The sequence below is a fragment of the Vespa velutina genome, chromosome 2, assembly GCF_912470025.1.
Source record: "Vespa velutina chromosome 2, iVesVel2.1, whole genome shotgun sequence".
Classification (NCBI taxonomy): domain Eukaryota; kingdom Metazoa; phylum Arthropoda; class Insecta; order Hymenoptera; family Vespidae; genus Vespa; species Vespa velutina.
Genome location: NC_062189.1, coordinates 9,101,068 through 9,128,031, shown reverse-complemented (window position 1 = coordinate 9,128,031; position 26,964 = coordinate 9,101,068). Strand labels below are relative to the sequence as shown.

At 38.1% G+C, this 26,964-nt stretch overlaps 1 protein-coding gene and 1 long non-coding RNA gene across 2 annotated transcripts; one reads left to right on the top strand and one right to left on the bottom strand.

Moving 5' to 3' along the window:
- Nucleotides 1-675: 675 nt before the first annotated feature.
- On the bottom strand, nucleotides 676-3,241 carry LOC124946736. Its single transcript, XR_007100168.1, has 2 exons — nucleotides 3,119-3,241; nucleotides 676-2,810 (listed from the first exon to the last, which is right to left on the bottom strand). It is a non-coding gene; the product is annotated as an uncharacterized LOC124946736 (long non-coding RNA).
- A 2,416-nt stretch (nucleotides 3,242-5,657) lies between these two features.
- Nucleotides 5,658-26,496, top strand: LOC124947381 (dynein beta chain, ciliary). The gene is made up of 34 exons (XM_047489471.1): nucleotides 5,658-5,673; nucleotides 10,211-10,453; nucleotides 10,532-10,764; nucleotides 10,872-11,137; nucleotides 11,210-11,616; nucleotides 11,671-12,098; nucleotides 12,172-12,413; nucleotides 12,477-12,744; nucleotides 12,828-13,692; nucleotides 13,778-14,132; nucleotides 14,210-14,481; nucleotides 14,562-14,942; nucleotides 15,032-15,180; nucleotides 15,380-15,409; nucleotides 15,822-16,067; nucleotides 16,144-16,675; nucleotides 16,749-17,313; nucleotides 17,397-19,790; nucleotides 19,867-20,228; nucleotides 20,299-20,775; nucleotides 20,851-21,115; nucleotides 21,187-21,536; nucleotides 21,594-21,856; nucleotides 21,917-22,213; nucleotides 22,283-22,452; nucleotides 22,525-22,828; nucleotides 22,891-23,360; nucleotides 23,438-23,992; nucleotides 24,059-24,359; nucleotides 24,434-25,017; nucleotides 25,103-25,230; nucleotides 25,300-25,514; nucleotides 25,573-25,929; nucleotides 26,022-26,496. The coding sequence occupies exons 2-34, from the start codon at nucleotides 10,216-10,218 to the stop codon at nucleotides 26,463-26,465; spliced, it is 13,413 nt and encodes a 4,470-aa protein (XP_047345427.1). The 5' UTR covers nucleotides 5,658-5,673; nucleotides 10,211-10,215; the 3' UTR covers nucleotides 26,466-26,496.
- Nucleotides 26,497-26,964: the final 468 nt, after the last annotated feature.

Here is a 26,964-nt window from a genome sequence, read left to right as displayed (position 1 = left end):
TCTTTTTTACCATCAAAATACTTTTTATTGCTCTCTCTCTCTCTCTCTCACTCTCTCCCTCTTTCTCTTTCTCTCTCACTTTCTCCCTCTCTCTCTCTCTCTCTCTCTCTCTCTCTCTCTCTCTTTCCATACGAGTGTGTTATTGCGGAGCACTAAAAGCAGTGGTATAAAATATTCAAAGTATTCCGAATATTAATCGAATAGTTTCAATCTTTAATTCTTTTGTGATTTACAAGAGTGTATATATGCCCCGCCAAATCATTGCATCTAATAATTATTAATCTAATTGAACGCGAAGATAAGACATAACATCTAAATAGTCTTAATTAACACCGTTATATTAGAAATTCTCTCGATCGTTTTCACCTCTCGCATTCTTAGAATTCGAAAGATCATTTTCACGTTTAATAACTTCGTTACGATGTGGTTTTGTTTATCTGTAATATTCTTTTTTTTCATTATTTTTACATAATACAAAATATGGGTATTTTTTATACGTATTTTTTCCCTGTATTATTTCAAACTTTTAAAATTCTGGATGAAAGTATCGGACAATTCTAATCGAGAATCAAATTTTCATAGAGATTAATGTTATTGAAAGGAAATTATATTTTAAAATATAATTTTTACGAGTACAATGTATAGAGTGGAAGAAGGAGAATAAGGAGAAGTCGGTTCTTTTATAAGTGCCTTTATGATCTCGTTGTTTTCCTTAAGAATCGATACCGTTCCTGAGACACGCAGAGCTCTTATCGTCGTAACGCAGTTATCGAAGAATATTTTTCCACACCTATCTATCGAATTGGCAGGGAGCAGCTGTTATTGCAACGATTCTGGCGGCCCTTGTCGTCATTAGCAATTCCATAACGAAAGTCTGGCCGTTTCAAGGGCGGGATTTCTCTTTCTCTCTTTCTCTCTCCCTCTTTCTCTCTTTCTCTCTCTCTTCCTTTCTCTCTTTTCCTTCATCGAATGCTCGCGTTTTTGCAAATATAAATGTAAATGCTTACATTCCGAAGGGTTTGGTTGTTGCTTCTTTTCCTTCTTCTTCTTTCTCTCCCTCTGTTTCTTTTTTTCTTGATCTTCGTAGTATTCGCCAAATATGAAATCGCGAATAAGGGAGTGGAAGAAGAGGTGGATGGAAGCGAATCTCAGAGAGAGCTTTACCGTCAAGCCGTTCGATCGTGCTTCTCCTCGATGGGGTAGTCCGTTGCTCATCCTAGCGTATTATTAAATCAGTTTTCCTCGCTTCGCCTTCTCTTCAAATACGCTACTTCCCTATCCACACTTTTCAACGGCAATACGTCAAAAAACTTCTTTACGAATCGTCGCACATTTTCTTCTCAGCCTCCGTCGCTAGAGATTATTTTTTAATATCCGTGATATCCCTTTTTCAGATGGATTAGCATGAAAAGATTTAAGATACCTTTCCTTAACCTGTTAACTTGAAAATACTTAATTACGAGTCAATTTTATATCACTATCGAGGTCTTTTACAAAACCTTCAATTCTAGCTCGTTCAGTCTCTATGTAAATCCAAGCCTAAAATTGTGTACGCAGGAGCGTCCTTTACTTTGGGCTCTTTGAAATCGCAAATAAAGCGGTGCAAACGAGCGCCGAATCAGAAGCCATTCCGAATGATTCCAGTCGAACGTGAAAGGGAGATTTTACTCTGATCGAGCTACAAATCCTGGTTACCAGTCCTCTTTCTCACTCTCGTTTTCTCTCTTTTTTGGAGTGCTCTTCTCCGGGCCGCTTTTACCTTTTAATTAACTAACTACGCCTGTGAGGTACGTAACTAAAAAGGATTTGCATTCAAGGATAAAAGATTTCCAACGTCGCCCAAATAATCCATTTTCTTTAGAAAAGATAAAGTGGAATTAAGAGAAAATAATTTTTGTTGTCATACGTAGAATATAACGAATCACGAAGTAATTTGTCGATACACTGTGAATCATTGATGAATTATTTTAGCGTATAATTATTTCTATCTTACTTTTAGTTTTAATTAATTTTTAAATGAAGTAATAACGAAAATATTTAGAAATAAATATTAAATTCACGAAGATGAAAATATCAACTGTTAATTGTTTCTTTCATTTTTCAATTTTCTTTTCTTGCAACTGTTTACAGTTCCAACTGTTAACTGTTATTATTATTTTAGCTAATAATTAAATAAATAATTTAATCGTCTCGTATGATTAGCATCGATAATTAAAAAAATTTAATCATTAATTTAAAAGAGAAAAGAATCGTCGAGCGATCTCGGATTATTATACAGAAGAGAACAATGAGCCTTGATTTTCTCTCAATCTCTTCGTCTTCCAACATTGTGACACCTCGTCGTTCGTTGGAATTAATTACTTTCAGCTTAAAATCCTTAATTTGTTACTGAAGGGACAAGGCTGTGATGACCGAGAAGAATCGATGCAGCCAGCCAATAAAATCTCTTTTCAATAGTTTCTTTCTTTGTTCTTTGCGCTGCTTTGGTCAGCATCAATGTTGGCGACGACAGAATTCTAGAACTTAATAACAGAAAAAGATATTGCTGAAAAGATAAAAAGATAATATTTTTTTCGGCTCGTCGACTGGCTTCAAATTAGTCTTTGGTTGTTAAGTTCTAGCACGTTTTGCCGAAAGGAGTCTGCGACCGATATTACACCGTTCTCGCCACACCCTTTCTCCTCTCATAACGCCCCAAAGGGCTACAAGGCAACAGATGTATCCGATACATATTCATATCTTCCACGTCTCTCTTCCCATTATTGTTACTGTTATTATTGTCAGGGGTTGGTAAAGTTACGTCGGTATAACTATTAGAAGAAATACGTACGAATTTTAGTAGAGTCAATTTGAAAGAAAATGGAAAAATAAGAGAAAGAAATGTACTCGTAATCGTCAATCGTAACTATAAACGTTATCTCTTCCATGATCGCGGAGGAATTAATGAATATCGTGATCGAACGAAATTTAAGATGACTTGAATGGATTTTAAGCTTTGAACGACACGTCCTGATATTAAGTTAGTTAGCCGTTGAAAAGTTTGACATGTAAACGGATGCTTGTTTTGCCGAGGGGAAAAAAAGAAGGCTTTTAATCGTCCGTACTTAATACTTCGTACCGTGGGAGTTGGAGAAAGCTGGCATCTCGAGAATCCTTTAATCTCCATGATCTATTATCTCCTCGAGAGAACAGTGGGTGAGAATTAGCCTTCCCTCGTAGGACCGGCATGGCTGTAGTTGAATTATTGCCAGGCGTATCTGAAGGCGGCGGCGGTGGCAGCACCATAAAGTCGACCCCGAAATGTTTCGCTGATAATGCGATTCCATGTACGAAATTACTCGGCTTAACGGCGTATATCGAGAGCTGAAGAGGGTGTGTAAGAAGGATAGAGGAAGAGGTTGGCCGTGATTCGTCGCAGCGGCGACGTTCTTTCCGCAAAAGGAATGAAAAGAGGAAAGAAAGAAAATTGAGAAATGAGAGAAATAAGAGGAAATCGAGAAATTCTCGGTGCACAATCTCGAGCGTGTCGCGTCATGCTATGCTCGAAAAACTCTCTTCCTTTCTCTTTCTTCCGCTCTTTCAAAAGATATTCTTCCTAACAAAGTAATGAATTATGCATAGACGCTCCCTATGATATTTTGTGTTGTATACGTACCTACTTGAAGTTGTTGCGCCACGAGTTTTTCTCCTAAATGATATTTCTTTAATTACATTCCTTTAAATCGTTTATAACAAAGATCTGCTTGCTCTACTTATGAATTTTCTGTTTGATGAGAAATTTCATCGATGTACTTGTTGGAACTATAGTAAGTGGCGCCACAACGTTTTTCACATTTGTGACAAACCTCACAGGGTGCAAAGACCAACACGAATAGTTGCACGATAACGAGCACACCTTCATTATAGGGTAATATTAAAATTTTTGAAGAAAAGAAAACGAGAGACATGGTAAGTACAAATCCTTCGAACAAAATTTAAAATACATACGAATTTCGAGAACATTAACGATTTTTCACGAGTCGTTTATATTGTCTATACGAACGAGTCAAAATCTATACGATTTCACGCATGCTTTTTCCAACTTTTGAACTCAATATTTGTATTAACAAAAATTTTCTCGAATTGTTTTCGCTCAAGGAAACAAAGTTTGGAACATGTCCAGGTAGATTTGGTCACGAAGCAACACGACCGTTGCTAGGAAGTGTTTGCCTTCGACCACACCCGTAGAATCCATAAACTTTTGTATCATCGACGACTCGTTATCTTTTATACATTATCCAAGAAAAAAGCGAGTTGGATAGGAAAATAGGATGGGATACTCTCAGAGCTGACTCGCTCGAGAGAGTCCTTACTTTATTTTTTCTTAAGAATTTATGGATCTTCTCTTCTCCTCTTTTTCTCTTTTTTTACCTTTTCTGCCAACCGACATTCTTGCCACCTAGTAGATCGGATATTTCTGTTCTTTCTCTCTCTTCCTCTTTCTCTCTCCCTCTCTCTCTCTTCTACCCTCGTCAAAATTCGAACGAGCTTCGAGTATTCCCCTCTTTTCGGCACTCTAACGTCGCGATATGACGAAAATCCATCCTGCCATCGCAGTAAGAGGACTTGGAGACAAAGCGAGCTTAGGGAGAAGAGGAGAAAGTAAAGGAGAAACGAAAGAAAGAGAGGAGAGAGAGAGAGAGAGAGTGAGAAAGAGAATAATAGACGATATGTCGACGTCAGCGAGATCGAAAATCTTCTTGCATATCGAGAAAGAAAGAGAAATCGGAGAAAGAAAAAAGAATGCCGTGCACAGCTCTAGGATAATATCCGAATATCAAGGAACTTTCAATGCGAGGACTGCCACGCTCGTAAAGTAAGCTGATATGAATGCGTATGGTTCCATTTTACGTGTCTACACTTTAGAGAAGTTTCTCCTTTCTTTCTTCTCTCATTCTTTACATAACTTTATAGACGAACGTGTCTTTGTATCTACGTCGTACGTCATTCTCTGTCTCTCTTTATTCTCCTTCTCTTCCCTCGCAATAAGTGAGAATATTGCACAAGGTCTCAGGTGGCAGAAAATCGGCTAGATGGAAGAGCGTTTGGCATTATCTTCGAGGAGGTGTTCTTTCATTTATACATATGTATGCGTGTGTATATGTATATATATACAGAAATGTTTGATTAAAGTATACACCCGCAATTATGTAATTTTATGTAATATTAAAAAAAATCAAGTCTCGGTAGAAATCTCTGAGTAATAAATAAACAAAATCTAAGCCTATGTTATTCAATGATTTTACTATTTTTCTTGATAAGTGATTCTTTGAAAGTAATGTTAAAACAAATCAATGTAAACCTTAAATCTCACAATTTTCCTATTCCTTTCTTTTCCTTTTAGGATTCAAGAGACGCCTAGTTGTCGAATTTTCAAGATCCTTCGCGAGAAACAAGCTGTAGAAGCAAGAATGTCGGATTCCGAGGGTATCGGAAGCGTTCTCGATTCGGCGAAGTTTGAGGCTGAGAAGTCTGAGGAGGGCAGCGAGTCAGTGCCAACTTGGCAGAATCATCCATGTGACGAGAAAAAGGGGGAATTGGAGAAGCTCTTACAATCAATGATGGATTCTTGCGAGTCGTCGCAAGAGGAAATCGAAAAGGAAGAGAACGAGGCTGACGAAAAAAACACGATAGGTAAGTGTTTTATTAGGAAGTTCAATTCAAATGAATTATTTTTCTGACATACAAAACGAATCGATTTATATTTGTCACAATTGACGAAAAAGAAAAAGTAATGGAAGTAGTTAAACACTTTCGCGGAAAACGCTAAAAAACCAATCTCCGAATGTTAGACGGGGAAAAAGAAGGGTGCTATGAATCCACGAGAGTCATTTACTGTCCATTCTCCGCTTTATTCGTAACAAGCAAACGTCGTGTTAAAGAGAGAGAGAGAGAGAGAGAGAGAGAGAGAGAGAGAGAGAGAGAGAGAGAGAGAGAGAGGAAGAGAGAGAGAGAGTGAGAGAGAGAGAGAGAGGAAAAGATAACGAAAAGTTTGCTTTGGGGGAAGAAAGAAATAAAGAATAGACTTTCGAGAAAGGAGAAGAGAACCCAGGTAACCTGTTGAGAGCTTCTGGAGAGGGCGAAAATGGAGAGCTTGCTGCAGCTTAACTTGGACAATTTCCCAGACACACGCCAAGGGCATTACAAGAGAAAGTGGTTGAAGTCAGCTTGCGTGTGCGCGCGCACGTCAAGAGAAAAGGAAATTTCTTTAGCCTCGGGTAGAATTTCCTTGCGTTGAATTTTCCTTCTCTATTTTCTTCTCATATCTCTTCTATTCTTAGGAATAAGAGACGCTAGCAGATGTCTCTATTTTCTTTTTATTCTTCTTTTTTTCTTAAGGTACAAGAGACGCTGATTTTTTTCGAATACGAAAAAGAAGAGAAAAAGGACTTTCCTAAAACTTATTTCTCATGCCGATAGTGTTTTTTCTGGGAAAATTAGCGACGAGTCAGAACGTGGATTTGTCGATTTTGACAAAATTCTTTCCTTTAGGGAGGATCAGAGAGAGATAGATAAATAGATAGATAGATAGATAGATAGACAAAAAGAGAGAGAGAGAGAGAGAGAGAGAGAAAAAGAGGGATCGTGTCCGGAGATTAACTCTATTAGAAGGATAAGAATTACTGTGCGGAAGAAACCCTCCGGTGGTCTTTACGTTCGTGGAATAACGAACGATCGGGTCTTGATCGAAATATTAATTGGAATTGATGGTACACCTAGGTTTAGCTATGGTAGCGTTAATTAATAAATAAAAAAGATCTGTAAAGTCGAATGAATGAGTCGAACACTAGTAAAACTAATTAATAGAGAGGACTATATTTAGAGTCAAAAGAATGAATGTATGGCCATTAAAATTTAAAAGGCACTGAATACGAGACACGTACAGCATTTGTACATATACCAGTCACCATAAACTTGGATGTCACGAACTAAGAAAATTAAGCTCATAAAACAGGAAGCCGCAGAAATGCTATGGCGACCGTTTAATAGCATCGAGGACCAAGGTATCGTCACGCAATTTAGTAATGTCTTCTCCGACAAAAGTCTAACTCATTCTTTGTCTACAAAGACGAAGGGAATACCTTGAAAATGCTAGCATAATTAAAATAATAAATTCTGTTGCCGGAACGCGACGCCCTTAGCGCCTAAATTAGTAACACAGAATGGTACGTATCGTGAATTCTCTCTTGCGTTTCTCTAGCCGCAAAAGGCGTGTCTTGAATTATAAATGCTAAAGCGCCTCATATGTCCTCTCTCTTTCTCTAACTATTTTGTTCGTCCTTATTTTCTTTCTCTTTTTTATACAGATTCCTAATCCTGATGATCGTAAGGAACCTTAACGCGTCGAGGTCGCTCCAGATAGGGTTCTGATTTTATTAGGGAAATGTTCGTTAGGAAGCGTACCTGGCGACGAGCCAATTCGATCTCACGCTTCGTCGAATTTATTCTTTGAAATTGCGGACTCCGAAGTGCCCGGTGGATCTGTGCTCTGCCTCTTCTTTTTTCTTATCTATCTTTGAGTAGAACTGGACGATTTGGAAGACGTAGCGAAATTTAAGAATTCTAGTATATTCCAACTGTGTACGACTCTCACTAAGGAATTTTTTCGAAACGGAGAAATGTTGGGAGAGCCAACATACATCTGGAGATTATCATAATGTCGTTTGTCAGCCTGAAGCGTGTATAAGCGTGACGAGTATGTATTCACGAAGTAACAGTTTTTCCCTTCCCCTCTTAAACCTTCCTGAAAAGTTTCGGTGCGTTGTATTCGGCAGATGTATTTCTCTCTCTCTCTCTCTCTCTCTCTCTCTATCTCTCTCTCTCTATCTATCTATCTATCTCTTTTTATTTTCTGAGTGCTTCAATATTTTCATTCGACTGGAGTGTCGAATTTATAGACGACGCCGCCTGGCGTCGATTTTTATTTGCTTTTGGTTTATTTCTGTCAATCAAGATTTTCCGATTGGACGCGATCTAACGAGCTTACGAGCACTTCCAAGGAATTTTGAATCATTCACGAGTTGAATACCAAAAACAAAGATTCAGATAATGTTTGTGAGTGTGTAAGTTCGTACTATTGATTTATTCTATCAAATTAACGGACAGTATCTTTAAAAACAATAGAGAAACTTCGGTATAAGAAACTTCTCAGACCCCTTTTTTAGGCAATAAAGATACTTTGTTATGTGCAAGTATATTGCGGGAATAAAAGAGTTTAACAAAATTTCTTACAGATAGATGACAAATAATATTATTGAGAAACTATGAAGTGATGTTTATCTTTAAGACTAATCTTCATGCATAACTAATTAGATAATTAATAATGATCCTAAACCAATAAATTAATTTATTCAAATGAACGTTCTTTTACGTCGAGTTTGGGTTCTTTGCGACTACGAAGAAGCCGGATATTTTTTCTTCTCGCGAAAAAGAAAAAGGGAGGAAGAGGAAGACGTTTCAAAGGCGTCGGTGGTATCGCGACGTCGGATCGACGAAGGCGTCCGTGAAAAATGACGTTGGGCTGAAAAGCTCCCTAAATAAGAAATCACTTTGGAGGTTGCACGGAGGGCACATTATTCAGTTGCTAGGAAAAGTCGAAAGTAAAATGGTCGTGAAACCGCGCGAGATTCTCTGTCATCAATTTTCACGTCGCGTTGCGACAAAAAAGGGCGCGAAAAGCGTTTTGCTATAGAAAAGGAAGGGAATCGGGAATCGAGGAGAATGTAGAATTATCAGTTTTGCATACAGCACTGGTAATCCATAAGCTTGTTTTGTCATTATAAAAAATGGAAGAACAATCAGAACAATGAAACGCAAGGGAAAGAGATACGCGATAAAAGATTGGAACGTTGGCTGGACATGTTTTTTCATCGAATCATAGAGGATATTATTTCATGATAATTAATCAAATGTCTGTAATTAAATAAAATAAATTAAAGTAATTGATAAAGATATCGTCCATATCTATCCTGAACTTTTTTTTTTCGACATTACAAAAAAGAGAGGTGTTCCAACTTTTTCTATCTTTTGATTATTGTTCTTTATTCGTATCTTTGATGATGAATTCTGCTTCACACAAAGGAACACAAGATATGCAGAGATTTGTGAATAAAAAATAATTCTATATGAAAAAACCAAGGATGGAAATGCATTTGCTTGATTTTTTTTTTATATGACTAAAGATTAAAATATGCGAAATGAAAAGTATCCATTCTATCATGCTTACTTTATATTCATGTAAATGTAATAAATATACAAATATTTTATATATTAAAAATTTTGCATATTAGAAAGTTTACGTTTGAAAAAAATAATTATAATATGAAATATCGAGTAGTTACAGAAGTATTATTATTTCTTTTCAATAAATAGCGATTTTTTCCCCATATAATAAGATGAAAAGGATTGACCTTTTAGGTCATTCCTTCTTTCCACTTTTGGGAATTTATAAAGGCTAGTTGATATTTAAGCTCGATTAAGTTTTTTTTATAGTCAGTTACTTATTACACTGAAAGAGGGCATTAATTTAAAACATTTATAAAAAAACATCTATCAGCATTTTTAGGAAATTATATAGATTAATCAGTCAAAACGCTTAGCTATATTAATTCTTGGAATTATTCGATCGTCGATATTGAACGTTTTACGAATTCCTTTTCTGTACGAATTTGAAACAAAATGAAAATCATAAAATACTTTCAAAAAAGTACCTTTTGTTATCGCCGATGATAATTTTAATAATTGATTAATAAATTTTGTAAAGTACACTTACTACTTCCGATTCCCCAATTTCGTATAATTAATTCAGCGGAACCTTCGTCAAAATTCTCTAGAGAAGTTTTCTCATCTCGAGGTTCCGTAACGACTACGTAGGCTTCTTCACGAGTAGAAATAAGGAAAGGGTAAAGAGGACGGATCGCGTGCAATGTCAGCCGCGTTTCAGGACATATCGTGCGTTCCGTGACAATAGGCTCGCCAATAAGCGAGCGAGCCTTCTTCAAAGACACGATCGTTGCCAATAGTAGTGGCAACCGTACCAGGTTCAGTCCGTACCTGGTTTCCTGACCTGCTTGCAAAGCTTTAACGGAATATTATTGGAATTTATGAAAATTCGACCCTAACAAGTTATGAATATTAATTATTAAAAGAGAAACTTTATTCATTTTGATAGAAGAAATGGCTACACCGGACACACCAACGGATTTTCGTCTCGAGTATATCGGTAAATTTGTACAAAAATCTCTTAAATTAAAACCGGAAAAATGGGGAAAATTATTATTGACCAAAGAATACAGGACCGCTGTGTTCGATTTTCTGAACAATCCATTACCAATGGCTCTCTTTGTTGTATTGACACCAAATGTTCAGCTGGTAGCATCCACTTCTTTTCCAATACCGTGTCAAAGAATGAAAGGTGAGAGAGACGGTAAAAGTAAGAACACACGATATAGGATTTCATGGACTTTTAGATTGAGTGAACTCTCAATCGTAGGTCTTTATATCGTGAAAACGATTAAAGCACCATTACCAAAAGAAGAAGGTGCCTACTCATCGATATTAATAATTGGTGATCTCTCTCATCGTGTGGTTGATCAATTGGCTACTTTGATCGATAACGTCTTCGCGCCACTTCTGAGTAATCCAAAGAATCATAAGGATCTACCGGATATAGCGATACAGGATATCTCTAGGCACGTACACTCTCTTAGAGGCACTTTGTATCAGGTAAGCTTTCACATTGCACTTCTAAATGTATAATGAAAATTTTCATTTGATATGATATGCGATAAATCTCGCGGGCATGATTAAAATGATTTCCTTGAGATGATCAGGTGAAAGGTCAAGTGAATGGCAGGACAGTTCTACCAATGCCAGCCGGCTTAGAGAAGGTGACAGAAGTTGAGAGATTGGTCTCGACGGTAGGACCACAGGCGGTCGATTTGTATCTGAAGAGCGCCATCGAGGGTGTAGTGATAAAGTGGGCTTATTTGGTGAATGACGTTGTCACTCACGAATCGAGCGCCGCTTTTGAGAACGGTCAACAACCAACGCCGAATGCTGAACTAGAATATTGGTCCGTCAAACTGGCGAATTTAAGGTGGAAGAGAAGTGGAGATCAAAAAAGGAAAGGAAAAATCATCAAAATTACGATAGCATATTATTTTTCTAGGTATATTTACGATCAGCTTCAGGAGGATAGAGTAAGGAAGATGGCGACGATTTTAGAGAAAACCGAGAGTGCTTATTTTCCATGCTTTCGAACGCTCTCGGAAAATGTTGTGGCTTCCTTGGAAGAAGCAAAAGATATATCTTTGTATCTAATGCCATTGGAGAAGTGTTTCAAGGCTATAGAAGAGACGGATTTCTCCGAGACGAAACCCTTAATGGCGGTTCTGATCCATTCCTTGGGATTAACGTGGGCACATTCGAAATATTATCAGAGTTCCTCGAAACTAATCATCATGTTACGGCAAATATGTAATTTATTGATACAAGAGGCTCAAAAATTTCTCGATCCTACGTCAATTTTTCAGAGTGACGTGGACGAGGCACTTCAACGCGTACAGATATCGCGAGGTATGGTTCAACAAGATATTTAAAGCCAATACGATATATATCTTGTCCTTTCAGATATTCTGGAAGAATTTAAACGTCAGTTCGAGGCAAGAAGAAACATACCCGGTATGAAGCCTGAAGCACTACCTTGGTCTTTCACTTCTGGCGTCGTTTTCATACGTCTCGACGCATTTCTCAAACGTTTGGCGGATATAGAGTGGCTTTTCGATACCGTCTTAGAATTTTCCAAGCTCGAGAAAATCGAGATCGGTGGTATTCTCGGTCGATCGCTTAGTACTAGAATCATCGGTATTTTCAAGGAATTTCAACAGCTCTTTGTTTCCTTTACGGTACGAGCTAATGATGTTCTCGAGCCGGACGATGAAACTTTTGCCCTAGACTGTGCGAAATTTAATCTATCCATTACCGATTTGGATAATAAACTGGCTGCCATATTGTGTCAATCTTTCGATGACTGTGGTAATCTCGAAAGCGTGTTTAAAGTACGGAATCATTTTATTGTAATAGTTTAATAGTTGAAGCATTTATAAATTGATATTTAAAAAATGATTTTAGCTGATCAATATCGCAGGATCGGTGTTAGATAGGCCGATGATACATAAACAATTTAGCGATCGATATTCAAGAATTCTGGAACTTCTTAATATCGAGTTGAACGTCGTTGAGGCTTTATTCAATCGTGGCACCAAAGGAGCTCTAACTGATCTTCCTCCTTTAACAGCTGCTTTAACGTTCACCAGTATGCTTAGACAACGAATCGAACTTCCTATTCAAAATTTCAAGGCCATGTTAAATCCGTATGTAGAATCGAGTTTAATCGTTAAATTTAGCTTTGCATAAAATAATAATTTTACTTTTAGTATTATTAATACGGAAGAGGGAATCGCTATAATCGAACGTTATGAAAGACTTATGAATATTTTTTCTGAAAAAGAAGAAAATCTCTTCGTGGAATGGGCGGAAGCCGTTCCAAGGACAGTAGATGCTGGTTTAGATTGTAACTTAATGATTAGGGATCGACATTCTGTTTTACGATTGAATTTCGACCCCGATATTTTAGCTATTTTGAAGGAAGTAAACTACTTAAAACATATGTCTCGTTCTGATATTCCTCAGGAAGCTTTAGAGGTAGATGTTTGTTTATCGTAATCAATAAGCATGTTAAAATTTATACATTGTAATATATATCTATTTAATAAATAACGTATCAGGTGTCCGAAAAAGCGGAGACCTTTAGAAAATTCCGTACATTACTTACCGCGACCATCGACTCTTACAATGACACTCGTAGATCGACAAGAAGCGTCGAACACGATTTGATCGAATCAGAATTGGCGGAAATCAATTCTATGATATTCCGAGGTGAGTTCGAGCTCTGTTGGCGATCGGATGGACTTTCAGAATACATTGTGAAATTGGAAGAGCTTGTAAACGAACTTTGGAAACGTGTGAGAGCTTCTCAAACGAATGTTGACAAGATTAAGTTAATTTTGGAGCCTTGGACAAAAATGCCTCTTTTCGAGAGAAAAGATTGTCGCAAGGATACGTTGCTTTGTTTAGACGAGAGACAGGAAAGAGTCTCGAAACGTTATACTGACGTGAAGAAAGCTGCTGAGCAAATACATTCGTTGTTAGAAGAAAATAAGAAGCTGTTTCAAATTACCGATGTTGAGAAGGAAAACGCTTGGAAGGAGTACGTAAAATATGTCGACGACATTGTGATAGAGTCACTTCGCAAAACCATTGGCTGTAGTCTTGGTTACCTGGCAGATAATATGGACTCAAGCGTTCAAAACGAACCACTTCTAGAAGCTAAATTGGAACTAAGAGAACCCGATCTTTATTATGTGCCTTCGTTGGAGCCCGACGATCCTGATGGTCTCGAGCAACTTACTGCTGGATTATTGAACGACATCATTGGTATGGCCACGCTGATTCCACGATTGAAGGCTGACTATATCGGGTATGCCGAGGAATTGGAAAACGATTCCGATGTTAAAGGAATGAAGAATGAAATTTTAGAAAGTTTAGCTACCGCAATAGATGAGGCAACCGATTTTTGTGGAACTTTTGAAGGTATCGTGATTAGAACTTGGAGAAATAATTATCAAACGATAATCATTAATTCTACTGAAAATAAATTTTCATCGTTTGAGATTAGGATACGCTTATCTTTGGCTCGAAGATAGGGATGTGGTGATGCAACAGTTTCTCGAATATAGTCGACAGTTAACGATAGAGGAAATGGAGATGATAGCCGCTCAGGATCCCAAGGGTCCGGTGCGGTCTGCGCCGAAGAAGGAGCAATTCCGCGAACAAATCGATCTCTACGAGGGTCTTTATCTCGAGATCGAGGAAATGGATCTGTCGAGAGTATTTTGCGGTTGGTTCAGGGTAGACCTACGACCCTTCAGACAGTCAGTCCTAAACATTGTTTGTAAATGGTCAAGTATGTTCAAAACACATATGGTTGATCATGTTACTAGTAGTCTATCGGATCTCGGAGCGTTTATAAGGTATTAAAAAAGTAACATGATGTACGTCCTCATTATTAAAATATGAATTTAATGAGAAGTACTTAATATCTGTCTAGACGAGCGGACGAAGGATTATTGCAGCAAGTACAGCCTGGAGATTATCTGGGACTTGTCAGTATTATGGGATATTTGATGCAAGTTAAAGAGAGACAACCTACGACGGATGAAATGTTCCAACCCCTGGAAGAGACCGTCGAGTTACTCAAGTTTTACGATCAAGACATTCCCGAGGAAGTGAATGTATTACTTCAAGAACTCCCAGAACAATGGGCCAACACGAAAAAATTGGCCCTTATGGTGAAACAACAGGTTGCCCCTTTGCAAGCGAGTTCGTAAAACTTTCACTAACTTTCTTAAATCTTTCTTTTTCGGATTGCAAACGTTTTTTAAGCGAAATGTCGTCCATAGGCGAGGTTTCCAGAATTCGTGGTCGCATTTCTGCATTTGACACAACGATAATACTTTATCGCGAGGCATTCAGGCGTTATGATTTTTTCAAATTTGAATGTCAAAATCCGTACGAATTGTTGGACGATGCTCATAAAGAAATACACATGTTGGAATGTCAAATGAAAGACATACAGGAGTCAGCCTCGTTGTTCGAGGTGAGTGTGCCGGAATTCAAGCAATTGAAACAATGTAGAAAGGAATTGAAGATGCTTAAGCAATTGTGGGATTACGTAAATATCGTATTGAGTAGTATAGACGGATGGAAAACTACTCCTTGGAGGAAAATCGATGTAGAGAATATGGACATCGAGTGTAAAAAATTTGCCAAAGAAATTCGAGGTTAATAGTTAATAATTAATACTTGGAATCTATTTATTGTTTTTTATTAAAAATTAAAATGAAATTAATAATATTTTTTACTTAATTAGCTTTAGATAAAGAAATGCGTCAATGGGATACTTACACATTGCTCGAAGGAACCGTAAAAAATATGTTAACATCATTACGAGCAGTTGGAGAACTTCAAAATCCAGCGATTCGGGAAAGACATTGGAATCAATTGATGAACAGTACGAAGGTATTGCCGTTACATATCTGATAAAAATTTCATTCCTGGGATAAGTAAAATTAAGAGATCGTTATTAAGAAATTGTCTACATTTTGAGAAATTTATGATATTTTTTTATACCGATACTCGCAAACTTTTAATCGCGAACGTTGCATTAATGTATATTAGAATTAGTCGCACTGCTGTATATACGCTGTCGATGTTACAGAAATTGGGCTACATGACTCCAGAGATGACCGTAAGTTCACTGTATATAAAGTGCACCATACAATATATTTTTTAATTATTATATGAAATCTCTTTTCAATATGTGCTTTAACACCATAATATCAGACATATCATCATTTTTGCAAACTATTTTAAGGCACTTTAATGGCTTAATTAATTTGTAATATATATCTTTATAAATTGTTGCATCTCTCTAAATAAATTCAACATCATACTCATAACAATCATTGTAAAGTATCATTGTACATTTTCTGAATAAATTCATTATACTTTTTCATGTGACTCTATTCATAATACACATTATTATGATTTCACTGCTCTTGAAATGCACTTGATTAGTCTTGATCCTTTCTTTCCTGAAATGGAGATATAAAAGATAGATTTTATTCCGAACTGACGTTAGACAAGATTCCACTGTGTAGGTACGTTTTGTAATGGATGAATCAACAAAGTTGGCCGATTTACTCGAATTGAATCTTCATGAATGCGAGGAAGAAGTGAAGAATATCGTCGATAAAGCAGTAAAAGAAATGTCGATGGAGAAGTATATGCGAGAATTGAATGTCACATGGTCGAAAATGGAATTTGAGAAAGAGATTCACGTTAGAACGGGTGCAACCTTGATCAGAGCGAGCGAAGAATTGATCGAAACTTTAGAAGAAAACCAGGCAGGTGTTACTTAACTTTGGTTTAAGAACATCAGCTTTAAAGAGACTTTATCGAGTTTTGAGAAATTCTTTTCAGGTTCAATTACAAAATCTAATCACATCCAAGTTCATTGCGCATTTCTTGGAAGAGGTTTCAGCTTGGCAAAACAAGTTAAGCATCGCGGATCAAGTAACCACAGTTTGGTTCGAAGTTCAACGAACTTGGATGCATTTAGAAAGTATCTTCATGTCTTCCGAGGATATTCGTCGTCAATTGCCCATAGATGCTGAAAGATTTAACAAAATAGATAAGAAATTCAAAGAGATGACGACAGAAATGGCGAAGACACCGAACGTGATCGAAGCAACAAATAAAGATGGTTTGGTAGCTGCTTTGGATTTACTCCAAAAGGAGCTTGTCCTATGTGAGAAAGCTTTGGCCGAGTATTTGGAAGCGAAACGTTTAGCCTTTCCTCGATTTTACTTTGTATCCTCGAGTGATTTATTGGACATATTGTCCAATGGAAGTCAGCCGGAAATTGTAGCGAGACATTTGACGAAGTTGTTTGATTCGATGGCTCGATTGAAATTCGACAATTCAAATGAGCAAATGACTAAGCGTGTTTTAGGTGAATCTAGAGAATATGATTTTCAATGAAATATATAATTCAATTTAAGTAAGAGATAAATCTGTTTTTCAAGGAATATTTGCGAAGGACGGAGAATATGTGAAATTTTGTAATTACAAGATGATTTGCGATGGACCGGTCGAGGTTTGGCTGAATCGACTTCAACTTTCCATGAGGGTTTCCATTCGGTATTATTTCAGTGAAGCCGTTATTGCTTACGAGGAAAAACCGCGAGAGCAATGGCTTTTTGATTACCCAGCTCAAGTTTCTCTCTGTGGTACACAGATCTGGTGGACAACCGAAGTTAATTTAGCTTTCGCTCGATTGGAAGAAGGTTACGATAACGCAATAAAGGATTACTTAAAGAAGCAAATCTCTCAGTTAAGTACTCTAATAACGTTATTAATTGGAGAACTTACGAAACAAGAGAGACAAAAAGTTATGACGATCTGTACAATAGACGTGCACTCCAGAGATGTTGTAACAAAGTTGGTTCAGTCGAAGGTAGAAACCGCTCAAGCTTTTCAGTGGCAAAGTCAATTGCGGCATCGTTGGGATGAAAAAGAGAAGGATTGCTTTGCCAATATTTGCGATGCTCAGTTTAAATATTCTCACGAGTATCTAGGAAATACTCCTCGGTAAGATGCAAGATAAGATACATCGAAAAAACTTTTTCAAAATCTTCGATTATTATGAAATTATTTTTTTATCGATCATTTAGGTTAGTCATCACACCACTGACCGATAGGTGCTATATAACTTTAACGCAATCGTTACACTTGATCATGGGCGGTGGACCAGCCGGTCCAGCTGGTACGGGTAAAACAGAAACGACGAAGGATCTTGGTAGAGCCCTTGGAATTATGGTCTATGTCTTCAATTGTTCTGAACAAATGGATTACAAATCCTGTGGAAACATATATAAAGGACTGGCGCAAACGGGTGCTTGGGGCTGCTTCGACGAGTTCAATCGAATTACAGTCGAGGTACTGTCGGTCGTTGCTGTGCAAGTGAAATCGATCCAAGATGCCATCAAGAATAAAAAGGAAAAGTTCAATTTCATGGGTGAGATAATAGGATTGGAACCGACTGTGGGAATATTCATAACAATGAATCCTGGTTACGCTGGTCGTACAGAATTACCGGAGAATTTAAAGGCACTTTTTCGACCTTGCGCCATGGTCGTGCCCGATTTTGAACTAATTTGCGAAATTATGCTGGTAGCAGAGGGATTTCAGGAGGCAAGAGTACTCGCGAGGAAATTTATTACACTCTATACTTTGTGTAAGGAATTGTTATCGAAACAAGATCATTACGATTGGGGACTGAGAGCGATAAAATCCGTTCTCGTAGTGGCAGGAAGCTTAAAAAGAGGAGATCCTGGTAGACCCGAAGAAGAAGTTCTCATGAGAGCGCTGAGAGACTTTAATATTCCTAAGGTAGTCTCAGATGATCTACCTGTCTTCATGGGCTTGATAGCAGATCTTTTTCCGGCCTTGGACGTACCCAGAAAGCGAGACGTTGAGTTTGAAAAGATGGTTAAACAGGCTGCTACCGATGTTTCATTGCAACCAGAGGACGGTTTTATTCTGAAGGTTGTACAGTTAGAGGAATTGCTCGAAGTAAGACATTCCGTATTTATAGTAGGCTCTGCTGGATCTGGGAAAACTCAAGTATGGAAGACCTTGTTTAGAACATATCAGAATATTAAGAGAAAGCCAATTTATAATGACTTGAATCCAAAAGCTGTGACCAACGACGAATTATTCGGTATTATCAATCCGGCGACTCGCGAATGGAAAGATGGTCTCTTTTCTGTGATCATGCGAGAACAAGCTAATTTGGGAGGCGATAATCCTAAGTGGATTCTGCTGGATGGTGATATCGATCCAATGTGGATCGAATCTTTGAACACTGTTATGGACGATAATAAAATTCTTACATTGGCAAGCAACGAAAGAATAGCGTTGACGCCAGCTATGAGACTGCTCTTCGAAATATCGAATCTTAGAACGGCTACTCCTGCCACTGTATCACGAGCTGGAATCTTATATATAAATCCGCAAGATTTAGGTTGGAATCCATATGTTACTAGCTGGGTCGAGAAGAGAAGCAATCCCGTTGAAAAATCTAATTTGGTAATGCTCTTTGACAAATACATTCCTACGTGTTTGGAAACTTTACGGAGCAGATTTAAAAAGATTACACCTATAGCTGATATGGCCCACGTAGAAATGTTATGCCATTTACTCAACTGTCTTCTAAAGCCAGAATTAACGGCAACTGATTTTCTGAAAGATCATTACGAGCTTTACTTTGTATTCGCAGCTGTTTGGGCATTTGGTTCGGCCATGTTTCAAGACCAGACTATCGATTATCGTATAGAATTCACCAAATGGTGGGTGAATGAATTCAAACAGATCAGATTCCCTTCACAAGGCACTGTCTTCGATTACTACATCGATTCAGAGACAAAAGACTTCGTTTTGTGGACCGAACGTCTTCCGAAGTTCGAACTAGATTCAGAGATGCCTTTACAAGCCGTTTTGGTTTATACGTCTGAATCTATAAGAATAAAATATTTTCTGGATTTACTAATGCCTGAAAAACATCCCGTAATGCTAGTTGGTTCTGCAGGTTGTGGAAAAACCGTTTTGGTTTCCGAGAAACTTTTACAGCTGCCGGAAAATTTTGCGATTTCGAACGTACCATTCAATTTTTATACGACATCAGAAATGTTACAAAAAATTCTGGAAAAGTCCTTGGAGAAAAAGGCAGGTAGGAATTACGGTCCACCAGGAAACAAAAACTTGGTCTACTTCATCGATGATATGAATATGCCGGAAGTTGATACTTACGGTACTGTCCAACCTCACACATTGATTCGTCAACATTTAGATTATGGTCATTGGTATGACAGAACGAAACTAACATTGAAAGACATACATAATTGTCAATATGTGAGTTGCATGAATCCTACGGCGGGATCTTTCACGATCAATCCGAGATTGCAAAGACACTTCGTTGTTTTCGCCATTAGTTTTCCTAATACCGAATCTTTGACAACGATTTATGCCTCGATATTATCACAGCATCTTGCTAACGTGGAACATAGGTGACTGATAAGAAAATATTTTTTATGTAAATCCGTATAAATGCAGTATTTTGTTTTTATCTGTCATTATTTTTAGATTTCCACTTTGCGTTACCGAACTCTGTTCTAATATCGTTCAAGCCTCGATTCAACTGCATCATCGTTGTGCACAGATGTTCTTACCAACAGCCATCAAGTTTCATTATATTTTCAATCTCCGCGATATTTCCAACTGTTTCCAGGGTTTGTTGTTTAGTGGTAACGAGTGTTTGCAATCGTCGATAGATTTAATAAGGCTCTGGATGCATGAGACTCACCGAGTTTACGGAGACAAATTGATAGATGAAAAAGATATAGAAACTTTCTCGAAATTGCAATTGGATATTTTGAAAAAGAATGTAGAGGAAGTTGACGAGGGTTCGATTCTGGAGAAGCCAAATATTTATTGTCATTTCGCAGGTTTTCTTTGTTACTAAAGTAACTAGGAATAATCCGAATAATTTTGATTCTGAAATGAAATATACTTTAGGAGGAGTTGGTGAACCAAAATATATGCCAATAAAAGACTGGGCCACGTTGCATCGATTACTATCCGAAGCTATGATCAGTTACAACGATCTTGTAGCTGCTATGAATTTAGTACTATTCGAGGACGCCATGATGAATGTTTGTCGCATAAACAGGATATTGGAATCGCCAAGAGGAAGTGCACTGCTGGTTGGCGTCGGTGGTTCTGGCAAACAAAGCCTTTCCCGTTTGGCTGCCTTCATAAGTTCACTGGAAGTCTTCCAGATTCAATTGAAGAAGGGTTACGTTATCGTCGATCTTAAGTTGGAACTCGCATCGCTATATTTGAAATCGGGATTAAAAAATCTCGGTATGGTCTTTCTCATGACTGATGCTCAAGTACCAAACGAGCAATTTCTTGTATTGATTAACGATATGCTCGCATCTGGTGAAGTTCCCGATCTTTTCGCAGAAGATGAAATAGAAAATATAATAGCAGGTATATGTTTACATTGATAAATTGCAATAGACAAAATTGATGCTTAGAGCATTCGATTTTGTTAAATCATCATAGGCGTACGAAATGAAGTCAAGGGAGCCGGCATGCTCGACACTCGCGAGAATTGTTGGAAATTCTTTATCGATCGTGTACGACGTCAATTAAGAATTGTTTTATGTTTCTCACCTGTTGGATCCACACTCAGAGTCAGATCTCGAAAATTTCCGGCTATAGTAAACTGTACAGCGATCAACTGGTTTCAGGAATGGCCTCAAGAAGCTTTGATGTCAGTGTCAAAGAGATTTCTGCAAGAACTTAATGAACTTTCAGAAAGTTACAGGTTTATTGTTTTTTACTAAATAACAAAGTTGTCACTGTATTTTTGTACATATAAAATTACATTTTATATAGGGAATCGGTTGCAAAATTCATGGCCCACGCTCACACAAGTGTCAATATAGCTAGTCGACATTATTTAGCTAGTGAACGCCGTTATAATTACACGACTCCTAAATCTTTCTTGGAACAGATCAGTATTTATACGAGACTTTTGAAAACCAAATCTAGCGAGCTTCGTGCGCGCGTCATGAGATTAGAAAATGGATTGGATAAGCTCAGATCGACGGCAGTGCAAGTGGATAGCTTGAAAGAAAAGTTGGCCATGCAGGAAATGGAGTTACAACAAAAAAACGAAGCTGCTGATGCTCTGATTGCCATTGTCGGAGTTGAAACGGAAAAAGTTCAAACAGAAAAAGCGCTAGGTGATTATTTTAACTAAATGGAAACAGAACACATAAAAATCTCAATAAATTTTACAGCCGACGAAGAAGAATCTAAAGTAGCTATAATAGCCGAGGAAGTATCGAAAAAGCAAAAGGATTGCGAGGTGGATTTAATGAAAGCCGAGCCGGCCTTATTGGCAGCCCAAGAAGCTTTGAATACATTAAATAAAGCGAATCTCACCGAATTGAAGTCGTTCGGTTCGCCACCTGGTGCCGTGACAAACGTGACAGCGGCTGTAATGGTTTTGCTTGCACCAAATGGAAAAGTTCCGAAAGATAGAAGCTGGAAAGCAGCGAAGGTATCGCGCTATAAAATTATTTGAACATTTTTCGATATTAACTTTCTTGTACGTTCCTAGATCGTCATGGCGAAAGTCGACTCTTTTCTCGATGCTTTAATTAATTATGAAAAGGAAAACATCCATCCAGAAGTTATAAAAGCGATACAACCATATCTGAAGGACTCGGAATTCGAGCCAGAATTCGTGAGATCGAAATCTGCTGCTGCTGCTGGCTTGTGCGCTTGGGTGATCAATATCATCAAGTTTTATGAAGTTTTTTGTGATGTTGAACCTAAGAGGAAAGCACTCGCCCAAGCGAACGCTGAGTTGGCTGCTGCACAAGACAAATTGTCAGTCATTAAACGAAAAGTTGCTGTGAGTGGTCTGATTATCAAACAAAATGACTTTGATTTTTCGAGAATCTCATTTTTTCTGTTCTAATAGTCTTTGGAAGAACAGTTAGCCAAATTAACTGCAGACTTTGAACAAGCGACGTCAGAAAAATTAAAATGTCAACAGGAAGCAGATGCAACTAATGCAACGATTGCACTTGCAAATAGACTAGTAGGTGGCTTAGCATCTGAGAATGTTCGTTGGGCTGAGTCTGTAGCAAGGTAAAAAAACTAATAAACATCAGACGTAAATAAAATAAGACGTTAAAAATTATAAGCGTTAAAAAATATTAGTTTCATGCAGCAAGCATCCACCCTACCAGGAGATGTTCTTTTGGTAACAGCATTTATATCATATGTTGGTTGCTTTACAAAACAATTCCGTCAAGATTTGTTGAATAAGCAATGGTTACCATTTTTACGAAATCTGGAACCTTCCGTACCAATTACCGAAGGACTGGATCCTCTATCATTATTGACAGACGACACGCAAATCGCAAAGTGGAATAACGAGGGCTTACCAAACGATAGAATGTCAACAGAAAATGCTACCATTCTAATTAGCTCGGATCGTTGGCCACTAATGATAGATCCACAGGTAATCCAATAATTATCCATCGAACTAACGAGTAATAATTAATATGCTTGTCATTAACGCAGCTTCAAGGGATCAAATGGATTAAAGAAAAATACGGCGACGAGTTACGAGTCATTAGATCAGGCCAACGAGGTTATCTCGAAGTGATCGAGAATTCTTTGGTCGCTGGCTCCACGGTACTCCTCGAAAACATTGGTGAAAGTGTTGATCCTGTGTTGGACACGTTGTTAGGACGAAATCTGATAAAAAAAGGTCGGGCCATTAAGATAGGCGATAAAGAAGTGGAATATAATTCTAACTTCCGACTGATACTTCATACGAAGCTGGCGAATCCTCACTATAAACCAGAAATGCAAGCTCAGACGACATTAATCAACTTCACTGTGACGAGAGATGGCCTTGAAGATCAGCTGCTTGCAGAAGTCGTGAAAGCTGAAAGACCCGATCTAGAGGAACTTAAAGCGGAGCTGACAAGACAGCAAAATGATTTTAAAATTACACTGAATAGTTTGGAAGATTCTCTTCTCTCAAGGTAGTTTATGCTTACAACGTAAACTTTCATAATTTTTTATCCGTTGATTTGGCTACAATCGCACTTTATTATCGTAGATTGTCGTCGGCTGGTAGCAATGTCCTGGAGGACACGTCACTGGTTGAGAATTTAGAGACCACGAAGAGGACAGCCGCAGAAATAGAGTCTAGGGTTACCGAAGCTCGTGGAACTAGTCGAGAAATCGATGCTGCTCGTGAACTTTATCGACCAGCCGCAGCCAGAGCTTCCTTGCTGTATTTCATTTTAAATGATTTGAACACCATAAATCCAATCTACCAGTTCTCGTTGAAGGCTTTCAGCGTAGTATTTCAAAATGCTATTTCAAAAGCCGAGCCTGCAGCCAACGTTAATGGTAGAGTTCAAAATCTCATAGACTGTATAACTTACTCGGTTTTCATGTACACCACAAGAGGACTCTTCGAATGCGACAAATTGATCTTTACTTGTCAAATGGCTTTTCAAATTCTCTTGGCTCGTGATGAAGTTACTCCCGGCGAGCTCGACTTCCTTTTAAGATTTCCCATAACTCCTCACGTTACATCTCCCGTTGATTTTCTCACCAATACCAGTTGGGGTGGAATTAGAAGCCTCGCTACTAGAGAAGAATTTCGGTGAGTGAAGAAATAGAATTAGATATGGGAATAGAATAACATATTTTTAATAATACCTCGTTACAGTAACTTGGATAGAGACATAGAGGGTTCAATGAAGCGTTGGAAAAAATTCGTTGAGTGTGATTATCCAGAACGAGAGAAATTTCCTCAGGAGTGGAAAAATAAAACAGCGATACAAAGGCTATGCATGTTGAGAGCTCTTCGGCCCGATCGAATGACTTACGCTATTACCGCTTTTATCGAGGAGAAACTCGGTCCAAGATACACTGAAGGGAGGACAGTGGAGTTTGTGAAATCTTTCGAAGAAGCTAGTCCTAGTACTCCTATATTTTTTATTCTCTCACCGGGCGTCAATCCTCTCAAGGTAAAGTAACTTTTTCAATATGTTCCCAAGTAACTGTCTACCAATCTTATTTATACCCTCCTGTATTATTTCAGGATGTGGAAGATCTCGGTCAACGATTAAAATTCACATCGGATAATCAAAATTTCCACAACGTTTCTCTTGGTCAAGGTCAGGAGACTGTAGCCGAACAAGCCATGGATATAGCGGCTAAGAATGGTCATTGGGTGATACTACAGAATATACATCTCGTTAAGAAATGGCTACCCTTGTTAGAAAAGAAATTAGAAACAACCGCTGATGGCTCTCACGAAGATTATAGAGTTTTTATGAGCGCCGAACCAGCAGGTTCGCCTTCCGGTCATATAATTCCTCAGGGTATCCTAGAATCGTCTATCAAAATCACGAACGAACCACCGACTGGCATGCAGGCAAATTTACACAAAGCCTTGGATAATTTTACTCAAGAGACTCTAGAGATGTGCACCAAGGAAGCAGAATTCAAAGCTATTTTGTTCTCTCTCTGTTACTTTCACGCTGTAGTAGCTGAACGACGAAAGTTTGGTCCTCAAGGATGGAACAAGATCTACCCTTTCAATGTTGGCGACTTGAATATTAGTGTTAGCGTACTCTATAATTACTTGGAAGCAAGTCCAAAGGTACCTTGGGAGGATCTAAGGTTGGTACTTTATGAAAACAACTCTCGAAATAAAGTTCCGTCGAAGAAAAGTCAATTTCATTAAGAATTCATTTGATACTTAAAGGTATCTTTTTGGTGAAATCATGTATGGTGGACACATAACGGATGATTGGGATAGAAGACTTTGCGTTTCTTATCTCGAAGAATTTCTACAACCAGATCTAGTCGATGGAGAATTACATTTAGCACCAGGTAAAACGTTTTTTATTTTGTTATACGAAATCTACTGCTTTCAATTCAATCAACTCATTTCTTTTAAAGGTTTTCCAGCACCACCCAACATGGATTTGGCTGGTTATCACGCTTACATAGACGAAGTTATACCTCCAGAATCTCCATACTTGTATGGATTACACCCAAATGCTGAGATAGGTTTTCTAACGATGACGGCTGAAAATTTATTTAAAACTGTATTTGAAATGCAGCCTAGAGATGCCGGCAGTTCTGGAGGACAAACAGTAACTAGAGAAGATAAGGTACATCGATAATACTGTTTATTTAAATATTCTAACTAATCAAATGATGTTTTAACAGGTGAAACAAATGTTAGACGAAATAATAGAGAAATTACCAGAAGAATTCAACATGTCTGAAATAATGGGGAAGGTTGAAGAGCGTACACCTTACGTGATAGTCGCCTTCCAAGAGTGCGAGAGGATGAATTATTTGACGAGCGAGATCAAACGGTCGCTACGTGAGCTGGATTTAGGATTGAAGGGTGAACTGACGATTACATCAGACATGGAGGATCTGGAGAACGCTTTGTTTCTCGATCAAGTTCCACCCGTTTGGACGATAAGAGCCTATCCTTCTTTGTTGGGTCTTACGAGTTGGTTCGTCGACTTATTGTTGAGGTTGAGGGAATTGGAAAGCTGGTCTACCGACTTTATCGTAAGAGAAAATATAACGTGCTTTTTCCTTTGAATATTATCGCGTAATACTTTCGAGCAATTTATAAAAAAAACCTTGTAATTCTTGTTTAGTTACCAGCCTCGGTTTGGCTCGCAGGCTTCTTCAATCCCCAATCATTATTGACAGCGATCATGCAATCGACGGCCAGGAGACAAGAGTTACCGTTAGACAAAATGTGCCTTCATTGTGATGTGACAAAGAAGAACAAAGAGGAATTTACGTCAGCTCCGAGAGATGGCGCATACGTCCATGGAATTTTTATGGAAGGGGCCAGGTGGGATATTCAGAGTGGGATCATAATTGATTCCAAGTCGAAAGAATTGTTTCCTATAATGCCGGTTATAAATGTACGAGCGATTACACAGGACAAGCAAGATTTGAGAAATATGTACGAGTGTCCAGTTTACAAAACTCGTACACGTGGGCCTACTTATGTTTGGACTTTTAATCTTAAGACCAAGGATAAGCCTGCTAAATGGACTTTAGCTGGCGTTGCACTCTTGCTTCAAACTTAAATTCTTTGTTCACTTGTAAAATAACGATTGTACCTGGACAAGTATAATAAAATTATGTGCCTGTAAAATATATCCGTAGGAAATATATACTCATTCACAAAAGAAATGAGTACATGAAAGCTTTTGTGTTTCGAAGAATACTCCCGAGTAAAGAGACGGAGACTTTAATCTCGTCTCGTCACTTAGCCTAATCGAAGTCGTTGCTCAGCCGCGATTACTCGACGTAAATAGGACGTGGATCGTCCGACGGTAGTCTCGGAAGACCGGATGGAAAGACAGGCCACACGAAAATACCAGAACATCGACTAATCGAGCGAAGGTTAATAAAACGAAAGACGGAGAAAACTAACTCGAAGTCTCGGAGGAGGCTTCCTCCCTTCTCGAACGAAAAGGCCGATTTTTTTACGATGGGGAAAAAAGAAATTATCTGTCATTCGTAGAAACTGCTTTCTTGAAGAAGAAAGAACAAAAGAGAAAAAGAAAGGAGATCAATAGTGAG

Excerpts from the sequence above, each read along its gene's own strand:
- LOC124947381 (XM_047489471.1), top strand. The coding sequence starts at position 10,216 with ATGGCTACACCGGACACACCAACGGATTTTCGTCTCGAGTATATCGGT. Across the intron at positions 15,181-15,379 it reads AATTGATGAACAGTACGAAG|AAATTGGGCTACATGACTCC; the intron begins GTATTGCCGTTA and ends TCGATGTTACAG. Across the intron at positions 21,537-21,593 it reads TCAAACAGAAAAAGCGCTAG|CCGACGAAGAAGAATCTAAA; the intron begins GTGATTATTTTA and ends TAAATTTTACAG.